Source organism: Bos grunniens, chromosome 11 (assembly GCF_055505025.1).
Source record: "Bos grunniens cultivar Pamir isolate PY7600 chromosome 11, Bosgru_T2T1.0, whole genome shotgun sequence".
Taxonomy (NCBI): Eukaryota; Metazoa; Chordata; class Mammalia; order Artiodactyla; family Bovidae; genus Bos; species Bos grunniens.
In genome coordinates, this window is record NC_141175.1 from 1,914,363 (window position 1) to 1,932,144 (window position 17,782).

Below are 17,782 nucleotides of genomic sequence, written 5' to 3' on the forward strand. Positions count from 1 at the left end.
TCCCAGGAAGCCGGGGAGAGAGCCCGGGGCAAAGAGGCAGATGCGACCTCTCGCTGGGGAGGCAGACGCCGACTTGGTCACCCGGGTTCAGTCGTGGACCCTGAGGACTGTGTCCAGAAGTGCCAAGCGCAAACCGTGGCAGGCCGGGGAGGAGGGGTCACGGAGAGTTTCTTGGAGGATGTGACGCTTGAGCTGAGAAAGTTATGGTGGCGCTGGAGCAGGGAGGGCCGTCCCAGAAGAGGAAATAGCCTGAAAACCCCCAGAGCAGCGGAGACGGTGGGGAGGGCGGGTGCAGGGCCGCTTGGAAGGGAGGAGGTGGACGGGGCTGCCGGTGTCCTGGGAGAGATGGGATCCAGAGCAGAGGGCAGGGTGGGGGACGGACATAAGAGTAACAGGGCTATTTAGGGTGGGGGTGGCTGGCGTGGATGAGTCAGGCCGCCTACGGAGAGAAGCAGGACTGAAGCTGTCAGCTACTGCTGTGTAAGAACCACATGCGTGCATTTCTCTTTATCATTATTAGGCGGCTCCTCAACTTGCAGGATCTTAGTTCCCTGACCGGGGATTGGACCCAAGGCCAGGGCAGGGAAAGCACCCGAGTCCTGCCTGCTGGACCACTAGGGAACTCCCCCACCAATGTGTTCAGTGCCTGCGCCTGGGGCTCACCTCGAGACTGGGGGGCGCAGGCGGGCTGAGAGGTGGAACTCAGCTAGGTGTGCTCTGCGGCTCTGGGGGCGGGAGACGGGCTGATTTGGGCCGGCTCAGCCCCTGGGGCTCGGGGCCCTTGCCCTCTAGCCGCTGGGCTAACCACAGGGTGCCTGTCTCGTGGCCGTGACAAGGGCACATGGGGTTGGGGAGCGAACAGGAGTCCTCTGAAGGCTCAGGCCCGCCCGGAGTTGCTCGCCTCCGCCCTCCGAGTCGCCACCTGGCCCCACTCTCCACCGCAGCAGCTAATGTCGGGGGGCTTCCCTCCACCTGCCTCTCTGCTCCGGGGCTTCCGTCGTGCCTGCGTGGCTTGAGCCCTGCAGGCCTCCTCTACTCCACGTGCCTCCCGGCCCAGCACTCAGCCTCCCTGGCAGACAGAGAGGGGGGCCGCCTGGGTGCGCCTGTCCTGGAAGGAGGAAGGGTGGCCCTTCTGGGGGTGGGGGTCCCCGGACTCTTGGTTCTGAGGCTCCATGCCTTGTCATCAAAGACGCTTCTTTTTCAAGTGCTCGGCCACCTCTGAAGGAGGCGTGGGGACACGCGCCAGGTGGGCACAGCCCTCAGCCCATCTCCAGCCTGGAGGGTCGGCCCAAGGCCGCCCTGCGCCAGGCTCAGCCGCAAGGTGCTTGCGAGGCTTGGAGGGTTTTCCCTGCGTTTGCCTCCAGCATACTCCAGGTGCCCAGGGCCACACCCACGGTTCCTCAGGAAACCTGTCTTTCTCTAGGTTTGATGGTTAGAATTTGGGAGCGCTCAGTCTCAAACATCCAAGGGGCCCTTATGTGAACCTCAAAGGCCTCCCTGGAGCCTTAGTACTTCCCAGACCAACAGCAGCATCGCAGGATCTTGGTCTGCTGTGCACCCTGAGGCTGGGTCTCACCGTGGCGCCGGGATTGGGTTCTGTTCCCTGTATTTTAACAGCCTCCTCCTAGATTTGATGCCCGGCTGGCCTCACCCCTCCTCGGGGGTTTCCTCTGGGGTGAGAGCTCCTCAGGTCCTGGAGGACCCCTGCCACCCCTCCCATGGGGGCCAATTCCTCTGGGCGTCCCCCACGAGGGCGCAGGTGCACGCGTGCACACACACGCTCACACTCACTGACTGTCCTGCTGGAAGTCAGAGGGGTGTGCACGGGGGGAGGGACGGGTGAGGGGGAGGAGGCTGGGGACAGAGACAGTGAGCCCCCAGCAACATGCCCGGCCCATAGCATGGGAAGGGGGTCGCCACGGTGCCCACTGGGCCATCCCTAGAGAGGCCTGGGGAAGACAGGGTCTGGAGTCCTGTGTCCAGCACTCTGGGCACCGGGAGCTAGGATGAGGCTCCTCCCCAGTGTGGAGGGGCTACAGGAGAGGAGGCCTCAGCTTACTCCCCCGTAGAGGGGGTGCTTAGACAGGGTGGTCCCGGAGGCCCCATAAGATTGCGGGAGAGTCTGTTGGCCTTGCTCCCCGATCCGTGACCCACTGTGCTCCGAGTCCTTGGAAAAAGCTTTCTGCTCCCTGAGGTCCTTCTGAGCAGGGGCAGCCTGGGGACGTGGGGGACTGGGGACCCGGGGGCGCAGAAGGGGGCAGGCACGGGACCACCATCGGGGACCAGGGACAAGACCCTCCTTGTTGCCCCTGGGGTCCTCATTTGCACCCCTGGTTGGGGTGAGGAGGCCTCCGGAGTGACCTGAGCACGGGGACAGTGGAGGGGGGAGGCGGCAAGGGAGGCGCTGGGGTCCCTCTCGCCCAGGAGCGGGCAGGCTCTGCTCCTTCGGGGGTGGGCCCTGGTGGAACCACTGCCTTGCTGAGTTTCTGTCATGCCCCGCCAGGCTCCTCTGTCCGTGGGGCTTTTCGGGTAAGAGTATTGAGGGGGCTGCCTTTTCCCTTCTCCAGGGGATCTTCCCAGTGTGTGTCCTGCATCACAAGCGGATTCTTTACCCGCTGAGCGGTTGGGGAACCTGGACCCCAAACAAGGGATTTGGTCTCTGCTTTTCCTCCCTGGGGCTGCAGTGCTGGAGATGACCACGAGGGGGCAGGCAGTGCCCACTCTGCTCTGTGGAGGATAGCCCAGGGTCATTCTGGGCATCCCCCTGCCTCTGACTCAACAGGCACCTTTTATTGTTAGTCTCCAGGCCCACAGTGTCAGCTGCTCAGAGGCGGGAGGGGGCTCTGAGACCCTCTGTTGATGGTTCAGCTACTGCCTGGGGGTGGTGCTGACACGACAGATGGTTCCTGCCCTGCAGGAGCTCACGGCCTGGAGGGGCAGGTGGACGAGAGCAGGAGAGCAAGTCCACGTGAGAGAAGAGCACGTGCTCCAGGGAACTGAGTCAGGGTCCTGGGGGAGGGCCGGGAGCCCTGGGGGTCTACAAGGCTCCACGGGACACCGATGCCATGACCAGAAAGATGGGGGCGGCCAGCCCTGCACGCTCGGAGCAGCGAGCTGGGGTCTGAGGTGCTGCCAGCCCTGCATCTCAGAGCAGTGAGCTGGGGTCAGAGGTGTGGCCAGCCCTGCACGCTCAGAGCAGCGAGCTGGGGTCAGAGGTGTGGCCAGCCCTGCACGCTCAGAGCAGCGAGCTGGGGTCAGAGGTGTGGCCAGCCCTGCCCGCTCTGAGCAGTGAGCAGGGATCGGAGGGATGTCAGAGCATTGGAGGAGGAAGAGACTTCGGCCAGAGGGCAGGTGAGGCGGGAGCCGGGGTGGCGGGAGAGAGCTGGGGAGGAGAGCAGGTGGGAGGAGGGGGAGGGCAGACCCAGGTCTGGACTGACTGTCGGAGTCTTGGTGTCTGAGTAGCTGGGATGTGCCACCCCTGCAGGGAGAACCGGCTCTGGAACCACCGTCAGTGCCGGCCCCACCCACGCCGTCTACCTGCTCCCCGGCCCAGAACTTTCCTTCCCTTCCCCCACTTTAGAAAAAAATTTTATTCTCTCGCATTTTGTATAGTGTTTTATATTTTAGGCTCTAAATTAAAACTAATATAATATCACCTTGCATCATTTAAACTGAGCCGCACATGAGTGTTAAGTCCGTTTCCGATTATGTGCAGCCTTCAGTCCGCAGAGGCAGACCCTGACCCAGAGTGCCCGGTTCCTGGCCTGTCCCCCAGCCCCTGACCACCTCTGGTCTCCTTTCTGCTCTTTACTGTTCTGCTCGTTTCCTACGAATGGACTCATACAAGGTCATTTTTTGTGTCGGCCACATTTTTAAGAGGGGAGTAGTTGCTTTTTGTTTTCTTTTTTAAATTTGAAATAGCATTTCTGTTATTTGAAAAGGAAATCCCAGATGGATTAAAGACGACATATACAAAATGAAGTCCTTCTGGTGAGCGTATGTGTAGGCTCCGGGCTGACCCTCCTGTCCTCGGTGTCAATCAGGGACAGAAGTTCTGGTTTTGCCTGGGCCAAAATGAAAATGGGCAAAATGTAGCAAGTGGGAAAGACAGACCGTGAACTGGAGCCCCATCCCTCACGTCCCGAGGCCAAAGAAAGATCTGACATCCCTGACGTAGACGTGGGCTCGACCCCTGGGTCGGGAGGATTCCCTGGAGGAGGGCGTGGCAGCCCGCCCCAGTGTTCTCGCCTGGAGAGTCCTGCGGACAGATGAGCGCGCACGTCTCTGTGGGCCTCAGACTCTGTGAAGACACTGATTTGAAAAGAAACAAAGAGCACACAGCTCTGAGAGGCGACCCCGCGGTCGTGCTGGTGAGAGGCCGCGTGCTGCGCCAAGACCTCTCTCTGAAACATCCACAATAAGAATCCTCAGTGCTGGAGAGGCGACGGCTGGTTCCTGGGGTGGCGTGGGACCCAGATGGACGTTTGGTGCTTGGTGGGCAAGGGGAATCTGTTTGGCATGACGGGAATGTCCTAAAAGTAGATTTTGCTGAAGGTTGCACAGCGCCAGATGGTCAACACGGAAATCAGATTGATTATATTCTTCGCAGCCAAAGATGGAGAAGCTCTATACAGTCAGCAAAAACAAGACGGGGAGCTGACTGTGGCTCAGATCATGAGCTCCTTATTGCCAAATTCAGACTGAAATTGAAGAAACTGGAGAAAACCACTAGACCATTCAGACATGACCTAAATCAAATCCCTTATGACTATACAGTGGAAGTGAGAAATAGATTTAAGGGAATAGATCTGATAGACAGAGTGCCTCATGAACTATGGATGGACATTCGTGACATTGTACAGGAGACAGGCAGCAAGACCATTCCCAAGAAAAAGAAATCCAAAAAGGCAAAATGGCTGTCTGGGGAGGCCTTACAAATAGCTGTGAAAAGACGGGAAGCAAAAGGCAAAGGAGAAAAGGAAAGATATACCCATCTGAATGCAGAGTTCCAAAGAATAGCAAGGAGAGATAAGAAAGCCTTCCTCAGTGGTCAATGCAAAGAAATAGAGGAAAGCAACAGAATGGGAAAGACTAGAGATCTCTTCAAGAAAATTAGAGATACCAAGGGAACATTTCATGCAAAGATGGGCTCAAAGAGCAGAAATGGTAGGGACCTAGCAGAAACAGAAGATATTAGGAAGAGGTGGCAAGAATACACAGAAGAACTGTACAAAAAAGATCTTCATGACCCAGATAATCACGATGGTGTGATCACTGACCTAGAGCCAGACATCCTGGAATGTTGAGTCAAGTGGGCCTTAGAAAGCATCACTACGAACAAAGCTAGTGGAGGTGATGGAATTCCAGTTGAGCTATTTCAAATCCTGCAAGATGATGCTGTGAAAGTGCTGCACTCAATATGCCAGCAAATTTGGAAAACTCAGCAGTGGCCACAGGACTGGAAAAGGTCAATTTCCATTCCAATCCCAAAGAAAGGCAATGCCAAAGAATGCTCAAACTACCGCACAATTGCACTCATCTCACACGCTAGTAAAGTAATGCTCAAAATTCTCCAAGCCAGGCTTCAGCAATATGTGAACCGTGAACCTCCTAATGTTCAAGCTGGTTTTAGAAAAGGCAGAGGAACCAGAGATCAACTTGCCAACATCTGCTGGATCATGGAAAAAGCAAGAGAGTTTCAGAAAAACATCTATTTCTGCTTTATTGACTATGCCAAAGCCTTTGACTGTGTGGATCACAATAAACTGTGGAAAATTCTTCAAGAGATGGGAATACCAGACCACCTGATCTGCCTTTTGAGAAACCTGTATGCAGGTCAGGAAGCATCAGTTAGAACTGGACATGGAACAACAGACTGGTTCCAAACAGGAAAAGGAGTAAGTCAAGGCTGTATATTGTCACCCTGCTTATTTAACTTATATGCAGAGTACTTCATGAGAAACGCTGGGCTGGATGAAGCACAAGCTGGAATCAAGATTGCCAGGAGAAATATCAATAACCTCAGATATGCAGATGACACCACCCTTATGGCAGAAAGTGAAGAAGAACCAAAGAGCCTCTTGATGAAAGTGAAAGAGGAGAGTGAAAAAGTTGACTTAAAGCTCAACATTCAGAAAACTAAGATCATGGCATCCAGTCCCATCACTTCATGGCAAATAGATGGGGAAACAGTGGGTGACTTTATTTTTCTGGGCTCCAAAATCACTGCAGATGGTGACTGCAGCCACGAAATTAAAAGACGCTTACTCCTTGGAAGGAAAGTTATGACCAACCTAGAAAGCATATTAAAAAGCAGAGACATTACTTTGCCAAAAAAGGTCTGTCTAGTCAAGGCTATGGTTTTTCCAGTGGTCATGTATGGATGTGAGAGTTGGACTGTGAAGAAAGCTGAGTGCCGAAGAATTGATGCGTTTGAAGTGTGGTGTTGGAGAAGACTCTTGAGAGTCCCTTGGACTGCAAGGAGATCCAACCAGTCCATCCTAAAGGAGATCAGTCCTGGGTGTTCATTGGAAGGACTGATGTTGAAGGTGAAACTCCAATACTTTGGCCACCTGATGCGAAGAGCTGACTCATTTGAAAAGACCCTGATGCTGGGAAAGATTGAAGGCAGGAGGAGAAGGGGATGACAGAGGATGAGATGGTTGGATGGCCTCACCGACTCAATGGACATGGGTTTGGGTGGACTCTGGGAGTTGGTGATGGACAGGGAGGCCTGGCGTGCTGCAGTGCATGGGGTCGCAAAGAGTCGGACACAACTGAGCGACTGAACTGAACTGAACTGCACAGCACCTGAAATGTACTAAAAATCACTGACTTGTTCACGTGGATGAGCAATATCATGGCATGAGTAAGCATGACGTGTAAAGTGTGTGTAGAAAGCTGTTTTAATGTACACATAACAGAGGAATCAGACCCGACCGCAGAGTGGTTCTAGCCCTTGTCAGAGGCAAAGGAAGGAGAGAACTTACTCATATCTCCAGAACCGAACCGGCAGTTTTTACAAGCGGGCTCCCACTGCTGGCGACTGGAGCAGGGTTCAAGGTGAGGTACGTCACCAGACTGCACCCGTCTCACTCTGTCTGGGGTGGTTTCGACCACAACCTACAACATCGCCCGTTCCCCCAAGCAGAAGAGACGGAACCCTGAAACTTGGGCTGCAGAGAGAGCTTCAGCTTTCTTAGTATGAAAAGGTGGTTGTTGCTGAACTGGCTCTGGGAAGCCAGTGGTCCGCCTGGCCCGCTCTGGGGGTCAGTGAGGGGCTGCAGGTCAGCCCCCAACTCCAGCCCACCCAGGACGGCTGCCAGCTCACGCTGCACACGGATACAGGCACTGCCCCCTCACGGGCGCAGTGAGCTGCAGCTGGAGGGAAGGCGGCGACGCTGGGAGAGAAGTCTCGGCTCCTGTGCGGTGGCAAAGGTCACTTGCTGCAGAGGCTCTTCCTGTTTCTTTGTTCACGGCCGCTTCCTTGTGGCTGGAACCCAAATCAGCGCTGCCCTGGCTGAACTTTGCAGAGCCCCGCTCCCCGCCGATCCTGGCTGAACTGTGCGGAGCCCTGCCCCCACCCCCGACCCTGGCTGACCTGTGTGGAGCCCTGCCTGCCCTGACCCTGGCTGAACTTTGCGAAGCCCTGCCCGCCCCGACCTTGGCTGAACTTTGCAGAGACCTGCCCGCCCCGACCCTGGCTGACCTGTGCAGAGCCCTGCCCGCCCGACCCTGGCTGACCTGTGTGGAGCCCTGCCCGCCCGACCCTGGCTGACCTGTGTGGAGCCCTGCCCTCTTGACCCTGGCTGACCTGTGCGGAGCCCTGTCCGCCCTGACCCTGGCTGACCTGTGCGGAGCCCTGCCCGCCCTGACCCTGGCTGACCTGTGTGGAGCCCTGCCCGCCCTGACCCTGGCTGACCTGTGTGGAGCCCTGCCCGCCCGACCCTGGCTGACCTGTGTGGAGCCCTGCCCGCCCGACCCTGGCTGACCTGTGTGGAGCCCTGCCCGCCGCGACCCCTGGCTGCCTGGCGGCCCCGTCACCCTCAGTGCCCACCCTGTGTCACCCCCCCTCACTGACCTTGGTCCACGGTGTCGGATGCCCCGAATGCTCAGTGTCTGAGCCATCATCATGCTTCGTCTCACCCCGCTGAATCCACCAGGAGCATGCCAGCTTGCATGGCTGGACCCTAAGCCCTGGGCAGCCTTTCGTGATGCCCCTAGGCACCTGGGCACTTTCCCTGTCTTTCTCCAGGGTCCCGAACTATGACACAGCCCAGGGATGGGTTACTGTAGACCCATCAGGCTCACCCTGGAGATGGGGGCAGGGGGCGGTCAGCATCCTGGGGTGGGGGGTTGGGCCTGAGTCTGCCACCAGCCCCACAGCAGTGACCTGAGAGCCAGGGACCCTGGGATGGGGAGGCCCTGACTCCTGGCACCAACACGGTCCCTCTCCTCCGCGCCACGTGCAGTGGCCGGAGGACACTGTCTCACTGGCCACTCAGGTGCCCAGGGAAACCCTGAAGAGCCGTGTTCATCACTGACAGGAAACGCCCAGCCGCCCCAGTGATTTGATCAGCCCAGATTAAATGTGCGCCGGACGACAGCCCCGTCACACTCCCGGGGAACACGTAAGGGGAGAGATTCTAGGCAATTTCTACTTTTTCCTTAAAAAACATACAACTACAATGCAAACAATTTGCCTTCTATTTAATGTGAATAGCCTTTTTTTTTTATTCTGATGACACGAAAATCAGAAAATGCTGAAAACTCAAAAGTAGGAGTTAAAAAAATCCTCTTTTTGTCCAGAGGGCAGCTTTTCTGTTGGTACTTGGTATGTGGTGGGGCCATCCCACGGGCAGTTCCAGCCAAGGGCTTGCCAAACCAAAGAAGGGAAGAAATGAGACCGAATTGCTGGGCATCTGGGTGAGTCCCCGGTGAGCTAGGGACGAGGGCCGTGGTGTGGGCGGCTGACGGGGCACCCACGAAGGGACAGCTCCTCGCAGAGCTGAAACCCCCAAGCTGACCGCACCAGAGGGTCCAATGTGACCCCTGGGTGCCAACGACCCAGAGAGACCCTCCTCCAGAAGCCCCTTCCCGGATCTGCTCTGGGACGCAGGTGTGAGGAGCAGAGGAGGCTCCCCCCAGGCTTGGGCCATGGAGGGGAGGCTTGCAAACCTCCCAGAAATCACGTCTGCTGGATTGGACCTGGCAGAGGAGACGGGAGGATGTGGGTCCAAGTGGCCTCCAGGCATTTCTGTCTGTTCACCGTGACACACGGCTCATTGGTGGACAAAGCCACCCGCTGTTCAGACAGGCTGGGGGCCTTGCCGGAGCCCGAGGAGGAGAAGCAGCCGGAACGCAAACACGCATGACCTTTCCTGGAGGCTGCCCGCGGCCAAGTGTGTAGACCAGCCCAGCCACCAGCTGGACCTGCTCAGGCAGGGCGGGCTGTGGGCACAGGGCCTGTGGGAGTCCAGCCCTGGGAGAGCCAGGGACCCTGGGATGGGGAGGCAGACACCTGAACCTCCGGATCCCTCCCCTGCAGGCCAGCAGCGGGACAAGGACAGGCCCAAGCTCAGGCAGGCAGGGGTGGCGTCAAGCCTGGAGCCTTTGGGGAGGCTGCCAGCAGGGACAGATGGACGTGATGGACAGAGAGCAAAAATAATAAGAATGATGAGTCCAGGTTGGACAGGAGAATGAACATTCGTTGGAGGGAGAAGCAACCCACAAACTCACACATTAAAAAAGCTGCTAAGTACCGACTTCAAGAAAAGCCATAAAATGTGATGAGCTACCCCGTGGCACACTTTCGTCAAACTTCTTTTGCCTGTTTTAGCCACTGCTCCGACGGCCACTTCCTGTGAAACAGACTTGTTGCTTATTGTGGTTCTGCTGTAAGACACGGGTTCTGATCGACGGTGTGGTCACCATCAAAACAGCATAAAGCTGGCATGTATCTGGAGAAAACTATAATTCAGAATGATACAGGGACCCCAGTGTTCAATGCAGCGCTGTTTATAATAGCCAAGACAAGGAAGCAACCTGTGTCCGTCGACAGATATGGATGAGGAAGAGGTTCGTGCACACACAGAGCGTTGCACAGCCGCAGAGAGCACGGAAGGACGCCGTCTGCAGCCACAGGGACGGACGGAGAGATGACCGTGCTCAGTCAGTCAGACACGTGTGCGGAATCCACAATGAACGGTACGAGTGGTCTTGTTTATAAAACATACACAGACTCAGAGACACAGAAAAGAAAGTCACGCTGCCAAAGGGGAGAGTGGGGAGGGGGTACACTGGGGGTTTGGGGTCACAGTACACACAGTGCTAGATACAAAAAAACAGCAGCTCTTCCTGCACAGCACAGGGAATGATATTCAGCATGTTGCAATAGCCCATAATGGAGAAGAAGCTAGAAAGAATACATATATGTAGCGATCCCTTTGCTGTACATCTGAAACTAATACAGCATTGCAGATCAGCTGTATAAATGTCTCTAATTAAAAAAAAAGCATAAAACTGCATGGCGAGTTTACACAGGTCCCACTGTGAAGAAATTCTGGACGGCGAGGGCTGGCGTTTAGACTGGACTTTGACGAGCACTCTTCACGTTAGGGCTGTGGACCACTTGATCCCAGACTCACTTCCGGCCTCAGGCAGAACAAAACTCACCCGTCCCCCAGTCCCCCCTGCCCACCTTCACACGCTGTGCCCTTGGCCGGCGCCACTGGAGTAGGCAGCCGGTGCTCCCGCCCAGAGCGTAGGAGGAGTCGGCTGAGCTCAGCCCCACAGCGAAGCGACTGTGACCTTAACGTGCCCCACGAACCCCACACTGCCCATGCCCCCAGCACGTGGGCGGACAGCTTCTGCCAACTCACAGAGCCCTGTGACCCTGGAGCCCTGCTGGGGCGAGGAGGGGCCCTGTGGCAGCACCACGGGCCCGAGGGAGCACTGTCCCCCGGCCGCCTTGGGTGAGGGCCTGGGTCATCCGCCCTGGCAGCCCACGATGCCCAGGGCGACGCCCGGGCCCCGGGCTCCTTGCTGCCTCCGTCTTTCACACCCTTGCCGTCATCCTGTCTACACGCTTTGCTCCGCGTGTGTCCGGCTGGTTGTCTTTTTCTGGCTTGATCGTAGGGCTCTCTGTGGACTCCGTGGGGGATGCTTTGCCATAAGCTTCTGGGGCTGCCCTTCCTCTGTCTGTGTCTTGCGCCTGCCAGACCCTCCTCTGCAGCGCAGAGGCCTCACCATTCCTCCCTTTCGTAGGTTCTGTGAGTTCACTTTTCCTCTTTACACCTGCTAACCTACCAGGACTTAGTCGTGTGTGGTGTGAGGCAGCGAGCTACACTTGTGTGTCTTCTCCATACAGATAACAAGCTCCATTTATCCAATATTCTCTTGGCAAATATTGTTGCCACCTGTACTCGACTGTTGAGTTGCAAAATTGTGTCTGACTCTCTGCGACCTCAAGGACTGCAGCACACCAGGCTTCCCTGTCCTTCATTATCGCCTGGAGTTTGCTCAAACTCGTGTCCATTGAGTCAGTGATACCATCCAACCATCTCATCCTCTGTCGTCCCCTTCTCTTCCTGCCCTCAATCTTTCTCATCCTCAAGGTCTTTTCCAATGAGTCAGCTCTTCCCACCAAGTGGCCAAAGTATTGGAGCTTCAGATTCAGCATCTGTCCTTTCAAAGAATATTCAGGGTTGATTTCCTTTAAGACTGATTGGTTTGATCTCCTTGCAGTCCAAGGGACTCTCAAGAGTCTTCTCCAGCACCACAGTTTGAAAGCGTCAAGTCTTCAGCACTCAGCCTTCTTGATGGTCCAACTCTCACATCCATACCTGACCACTGGAAAAACAATCACTTTGATTATATGTACTTTTGTCGACAAAGTGAGGTCTCTGCTTTTAAAAACACTATCTAGGTTTGACGTAGCTATTCTTCCAAGGAGCAAGCATCTTTTAATTTCGTGGCTGCAGTCACACTGTCCACTGAGTGTGTGTATCTATGTCTGGGGCTTCCCAGGTGGCTCAGATGGTAAAGAATCCGCCTGCAATGTGGGAGACCTGGGTTTAATCCCTGGGTCAGGAAGATCCCCTGGAGGAAGGCTTAGGGACCCACTCCAGTACTCTTGCCTGGAGAACCCCATGGACGGAGGAGCCTGGTGGGCTGCAGTCCCTGGGGTCGCAAAGAGGTGGACGACGGAGCGACTAACGCTTCCCCTTTTCTCTTTGTCCGAGCGCGTGTATCTGGTGAGGGTGTCCGAGTGTGAATGTGTGTCTGAGAGTGTGCATCTGACTGAATGTGACCGTGTCTCCGTGTCTGCCTGTGTGTGAATCAGTGTGTGTCCCTGTGCTGTACAAGTGCGTGTCTGAGTGACCGTGTCTGTATGTGGGTCTGCGTGTCCCAGTGAGTATATGTGTGTGTGCATGTGCGTGAGTGTGCCTACATGTGTGTGTCTGAGTGACTGTGTGTGTGTGTGTCTCAGTGAGTTTCTGAGTGAGGTCTTTATCTGAGTGACTTGTGTGTTGGTGTGTGCGTCTGAATGAGTGTGTGTCTGAACTGGTTTCATGTGTCTGAATGTGTCTGAATGAGTGTGCGAGTGCATACATGTGTACGTGTGTCCATGTGTGTGTCTGTCTTGGTCCCCCTCCTCACGTCTGATCCACCGCTGCTCTGTGTGTGGAGCAGAGAGGGGACGTCAAAGTGCCCGCTTCCAGCGCATCTTGTCAGGAGTGCACGCACCCCCTTAGATTCATGGCTGTATTCACACAGGGGTTGGTGCTGAATCTGAGGTTAAGAAGCCACTCAGGGACACTCTTTGACACGAGCCACGTCCTCCCTGGCAGTGAGGGTGTCACCCTGGTGCTGGCATCGTGAGGCTCCCTCACCCAGCCCCCCAACCTCCGTGGACGGACCTGCAAAGCTTGGCCTCCAGCCTGGGCAGCGTGGTCATGACTCTCGGGGCTCAGCAAGGGTTGTTCAGCAACATCAACAATAGAGACCTTTATCTGCTTCACTGCAGAACTGGCCACGGTTTATGGCCAGGAAGGGATTGGTTGATGGTCTCTGCCAAGTTCCGCAGGGACCCTGGGCCGTGGGACATAAAGGGCCGATGCCTGAGTGGCCGGCACAGCCTCTCTGCACCCAGCGAGTGACCTGTCGGAGGCCGTGCGTGCAGATCCCAGGAGATGAGGGCCCTGCTCTTGACCCTCGGCCTCGTTGCCTCCCTGCAGGCCCAGGACACTCTGGTCTCGGACAGCTGGACTGAGGACGTGAGGCTCGGATGGAGCTGGGGCAGCTGGAGGGGCCCCTGGGAGAGGCACCAACCCTTGCCCCCAAGGCTGTGGTCAAACTGAGCGACGGGGGTCTGAGACAAATGGGCCCAGGGCGCCCACGGTCCCGGGGGCCCTGTGGGGCTGGAGCCCACCTGGGGTGGGTCTGGCAAGGGTGCTGGGCATCTGCTGAGGGTGGGGGGTCGGAGACAGACGGTGCTCCAGCCCGGGGGTGGGGCAGAGTCTGGGGCTGCTGAGCGGGGCAGGGGTGCTCAGCCTGAGCCCTGACGGCAGGCAGCTCTCTCCAGGTGTCAGGAAAATGGTATCTGAAGGCTGTGACCACAGACCAGGACGTTCCTGGGAAGAATCAGGAGTCGGTGACAGCCATGACCTTCAGCGTCCTGGAGGGGGGCGACCTGGAGGCCAAAGTCACGTCGCGGTGAGAGCCGCCTCCTGCCTCCCCGCTGACCCCTCCCCACAGCAGGAGAGCGGCGTCGGGGGGTGGGCAGCCCACAGTGGGGACCGTCCCGACCCCTCGAATCATGCTCAGCCCTGGACAGCTTTGAGGGGCCACTGCCTCACTCGGGACCCTGTGCAGGGGCAGGACCCAGATGGGTGAGTGGCGGGGCAGGGCTGGGAGACCCGAGCAGCTGTTGCGTGAGATGCTGAAGTCCCCGCTGGTGCCTGGACTCGGCGAGAGAAGCGCCACGCTCCCGGGGCTGCCTCAGGCCCGGGCCTGCGGTGGCTGTGGTGGAGCGGGGCATGCGGTGCCCGGGCTGGGCTGGGTTTCCAAGGTGGCCACACCCCAGGCATCAGCAGAGCATGGCTTCTGTGTCCCAGGGTTGATGGTCAGTGCCAGGAGACGAGCCTCGTCCTGGAGCAAACCAACGATCCTGGCAGATACACAGCCTGTGAGTCCTGGAACTCCAAGTTGGGGGGTGGGGAGGTGGATCCCAGCACGTTCCTGGGGGTCAGCTTTCAGCCAGAGAAGCCCCACTCCTTTCTGACCCCCTTAAGTACCTGGGGACTCCTCCACCGGTCAGTCTGCCTGAGAGGTGAGAACAGCTGACGCCATGTACAGGTGTGACAGACTCGTCCAGAGGGGCTGGCCGGTCCGAGCTCCGGCTGGGGCAGAGCTGAAGCTCCCCGCCGCTCTGGCCTCTTTGGACCCCCTGAAATCCCTGGGATCCGCCCACTGGGTGCCCACCTCCCAGGCAGGGCCTCCCCAGGGCCTGGGGGTCTGGCCGGGGTGGAGACCCTGGGCAGGCAGTCCTGGAGGGGCCTGGGTTGCTCAGGACCATGTGCCGCCCTCTGCAGACGGGGGCAAGCGTGAGGTGTTCGTCTTACCGCTGCGGGTGCAAGACCACTTCATCCTGTACTGTGATGGCGAGCTGGACGGACGGCAGATCCGCGTGGCGCGGCTTCTGGGTGAGGGTCCTGCATCCTAGCCCCCGCAAAGCCCCTCCTGCGCCCTTTCCCCCGTGCCTTCTGCTCAGGAGAAGCCCCTGAGGAAGCAGCAGGTCCCCTGCTGCTTGGTGTCCGTAGGGGATGCGGTGGGCACAGGACGCCCATGTCAGTGTTGGGGCGGGCCTTGCCGCTCACCAGGCAGCTCCCTGTGGCCTCACCCTTGGCTCCGCTCCTCGGGGAGGGGGGGGCTTTTGCGGGGAGAGCGGTGTCTGCACGGAGCCCGAGTGGGAAGGAAATTCCAGCTCCTGGGGCTTCATTACGGGCATGAGGCTCAGGCATGTTTCGGAGCGTCAGGACCTTCCTGCCCATGGACAGGAGGCCCCGAGGGTCACGGAGGGTCTCTGTGGCCAGGAGCAGAATGAGCATCAGCCCAGGGGTCGGCGTGGACTCCCTCCTGGGCAGACCTTCCATCCTTGGGACGTTTGCTGAGGGCACTTCCTACCCTGCTGAGGCGGCCGCTCACTCCCCCAGGCCGGGACGGAGTCGTGGTCACTCTTGGTTCTGCCCTTCACCCTCCCATCCATCTCCTGGTTTCACCGACAGGAAGAAACCAGGAGAACAGCCCAGAGGCCTGGGAGGAGTTCACGGAGTTCGCAAAAGCCAAAGGGTTGAACCTGGAGATCTTCAGGCCCCTGCAGAGCGGTGAGAAGCCCATAGGCCCCTGCTGCCGGCTGGTGCCCGCGGCGGGCCATCAGCAGGGCTGATGAGGACAGGCCCCATCCTCGCTGGGGTCATGTGACGTGCTGGCTGATGGAGGGGCCCTGGGCTAAGGGATTCCCTGGGTCTTCTGAAATGTGCTTCCTTTTTCTACAGAAACTTGCTCTCCCGGAGGAAACTAGGGTAAGGGAACAGCTGTAGAGCACACTTGGGGTCTTGGGGCCCCTGGGGCTTTGAGAGACCGTGTGGTCAACCCCCCAGGCCTGCTCCCGCCTGGCAGGAGACCCTCCTTGGGCCAGGCAGGCGGGGCGTCTGCTCCTGGGCTCACCCGGCCCCTAGCAGCGCCTTCAGGTGGGCGCAGGGTGTCAGTCTTGGGCAGTGGGGAAGCCCCTTTTCAGGGGGAGGCTTCCTGGCGCCCCCGGCACCCACGTGCTTCCCAGCAGATGTGAAGTCCCTCCTCACCCCCATGCGTCACAGTGACTGTTTCCCAGTGAGCTGCTTAGAAGGGTCGGAGCTGGGGCGCCCCACGCAGAAAGCTCCGACCCCCGGGTCCCTCCCTGGCGGCAGGTCCCTTGGGAGGGTGGCGTTTCAGCAGCGTGCCCAAGATTACCTGCCCAGGTGTGAACAGAGTCAGAGTCCAGAACGTTGTCACGCTCCTCCTTTGCCCTCACTGGCTTGAAGTCCCTTTGTCACACCTTCACACGTGGGCTTGGGGGTCTGAAGACAGCCTAGTGGAGGGTCCCCCTTTGCTTGCCCAGAGCTCCGAGGGCCCCACTCCCTCCGATGCAGCACTTGGAGCACGCTCCTCTCCCCTGTCCTGGCATCATGACCTGCCCCTTCCTCTGCAGGGCAGGGGGCACTGAGGCGCCACAGCAGCCCCCGGGCAGCGCCTTCAGGAGCATCCGCCCTGCAGGACAAGGAAGGAGCCCTGTTCCTGGGACATGGGCCGCTGCACCCCCTCCCTCCCAGCTCCCCACCCCTTTCCTGGCTTCAGATAAAGAGTTTCAGCATCCCTGGTGGTTCTGCTTGTCTATGGGGTCCCTCGGAGGGGGCTGGGGCAGGGAGGGATGTGGGGGCCGGGGTGGGACCCCCCAGCCTGTGGTGGGAAGGACCCCAGGTCCGTGCCTGGGCAGGTCTGGGAAGGTGAGTTACAGCCCTGGGGGTGAATCACCACACGTCAACTTGTTCAGACACCTTTGGGGGGATTTTTGGTGTTTTCTATAAGATTTAGAGACTCTCTGATGGAGTCCACGAGGCAGTGAGCCTTGGAGATGAGAGGCAGGGCTCTGATGGCCCTGAGCACAGAGGCTGCCAGGCAGGGTGCATTGGGGCTGCGCCGGGGACAGGGGCTGGAGTCATAAGGCCCTGAGTGGGAGAGCCTGATGGGCAGGTGTGAAGTGCGGCCGTGACCGGCCGCTCGGGAAGGGGAACTGCCTGCGCCCGGCCGCGGCTCCCAGTGGCCAGGATGGCACCAAGCCAACCCACCACACCTGGGCCTGGCTCCCTGGTCTCAGAAGGGAGTCGGGGTCCTACCCAGAGTCTGAGGGTCTCCACGCGGCAGGCCCTCCGGACGCCCAGCTGGGGACGCAGCGCCAGCTCTGAGCCCATCTGCGGCGGGTGTGGGTGCCCCTCGGGCACGGTCACTTGGCTTGGCCGCATTCGGGGCTCACAGGGGCCCACTCAGCTCCAAAGGGCAGCCTGCGGGCATGGGGTTCCCAGACGGTTCACCTGGGGAGGGGTCCAGAGGGGTCGCACTGCAGCCCCTTCCCCTGGGGGTCTGCCGGCACCTCTTGTCCGTGGCTCTTCGATGGCATCACCCCAGGGTGGAGCCCAGGAGCTCAGGGGCAGGTTCTTCAAGCCACGAGGGCACAGGGCTCCTATCAGAACTCTGCCTGCTCCCGGCGGCGGACACGGTTGGCCTCAGGTGAGCAGCAGGGAGCCCAGGCATCAGGTCCAAGGCCCCTCGTTACCTTCCTCCAGGGGCTGGCTGATCCGTAGCACTGGTCCACTGGTCTGCCTCTGGCGGCTCCCCAGCACCTTAAATGGGTGTTTTCACGTTTTGTCCAGAGTTAATAATTGCTCCTTGGGGGAGGTGTGGAGCCCTGGGAGCTGCCTGGCCAGGCTGGAAGTGGCTCAGTTCAGTTCAATTCAGTCGCTCAGTCATGTCAGACTCTTTGAGACTCATGGGCTGCAGCATGCCAAGCCTCCATGTCCATCACCAATTCCCAGAGTTTACTCAGACTCTTGTGCATTGAGTCGGTGATGCCATCCAACCGTCTCATCCTCTGGAAGCGACTCACATTTACTAAAGGAGTCGCACTTCACAATCCCGACAGAAGAGGGCGCACTGACAGACGGCGAGCGCTGCGTGTCGCTGCTGA

The 17,782-nt window shown here is 58.4% G+C and overlaps 1 protein-coding gene across 1 annotated transcript; it reads left to right on the forward strand.

Moving 5' to 3' along the window:
• Window positions 1-13,193: 13,193 nt before the first annotated feature.
• LOC147362258 (lipocalin-1-like) lies at window positions 13,194-15,448 on the forward strand. The gene is made up of 5 exons (XM_086323912.1): window positions 13,194-13,277; window positions 13,586-13,716; window positions 14,118-14,188; window positions 14,595-14,705; window positions 15,288-15,448. The coding sequence occupies exons 1-5, from the start codon at window positions 13,194-13,196 to the stop codon at window positions 15,446-15,448; spliced, it is 558 nt and encodes a 185-aa protein (XP_086180038.1).
• The last annotated feature ends 2,334 nt before the right edge of the window (window positions 15,449-17,782 follow it).

Coding starts and splice junctions, on each gene's coding strand:
- LOC147362258 (XM_086323912.1), top strand. CDS start 13,194: ATGAGGGCCCTGCTCTTGACCCTCGGCCTCGTTGCCTCCCTGCAGGCC. Junction 13,278..13,585: donor CGGACAGCTGGACTGAGGAC/GTGAGGCTCGGA, acceptor AGCTCTCTCCAG/GTGTCAGGAAAATGGTATCT. Junction 14,189..14,594: donor TCCTGGCAGATACACAGCCT/GTGAGTCCTGGA, acceptor CGCCCTCTGCAG/ACGGGGGCAAGCGTGAGGTG.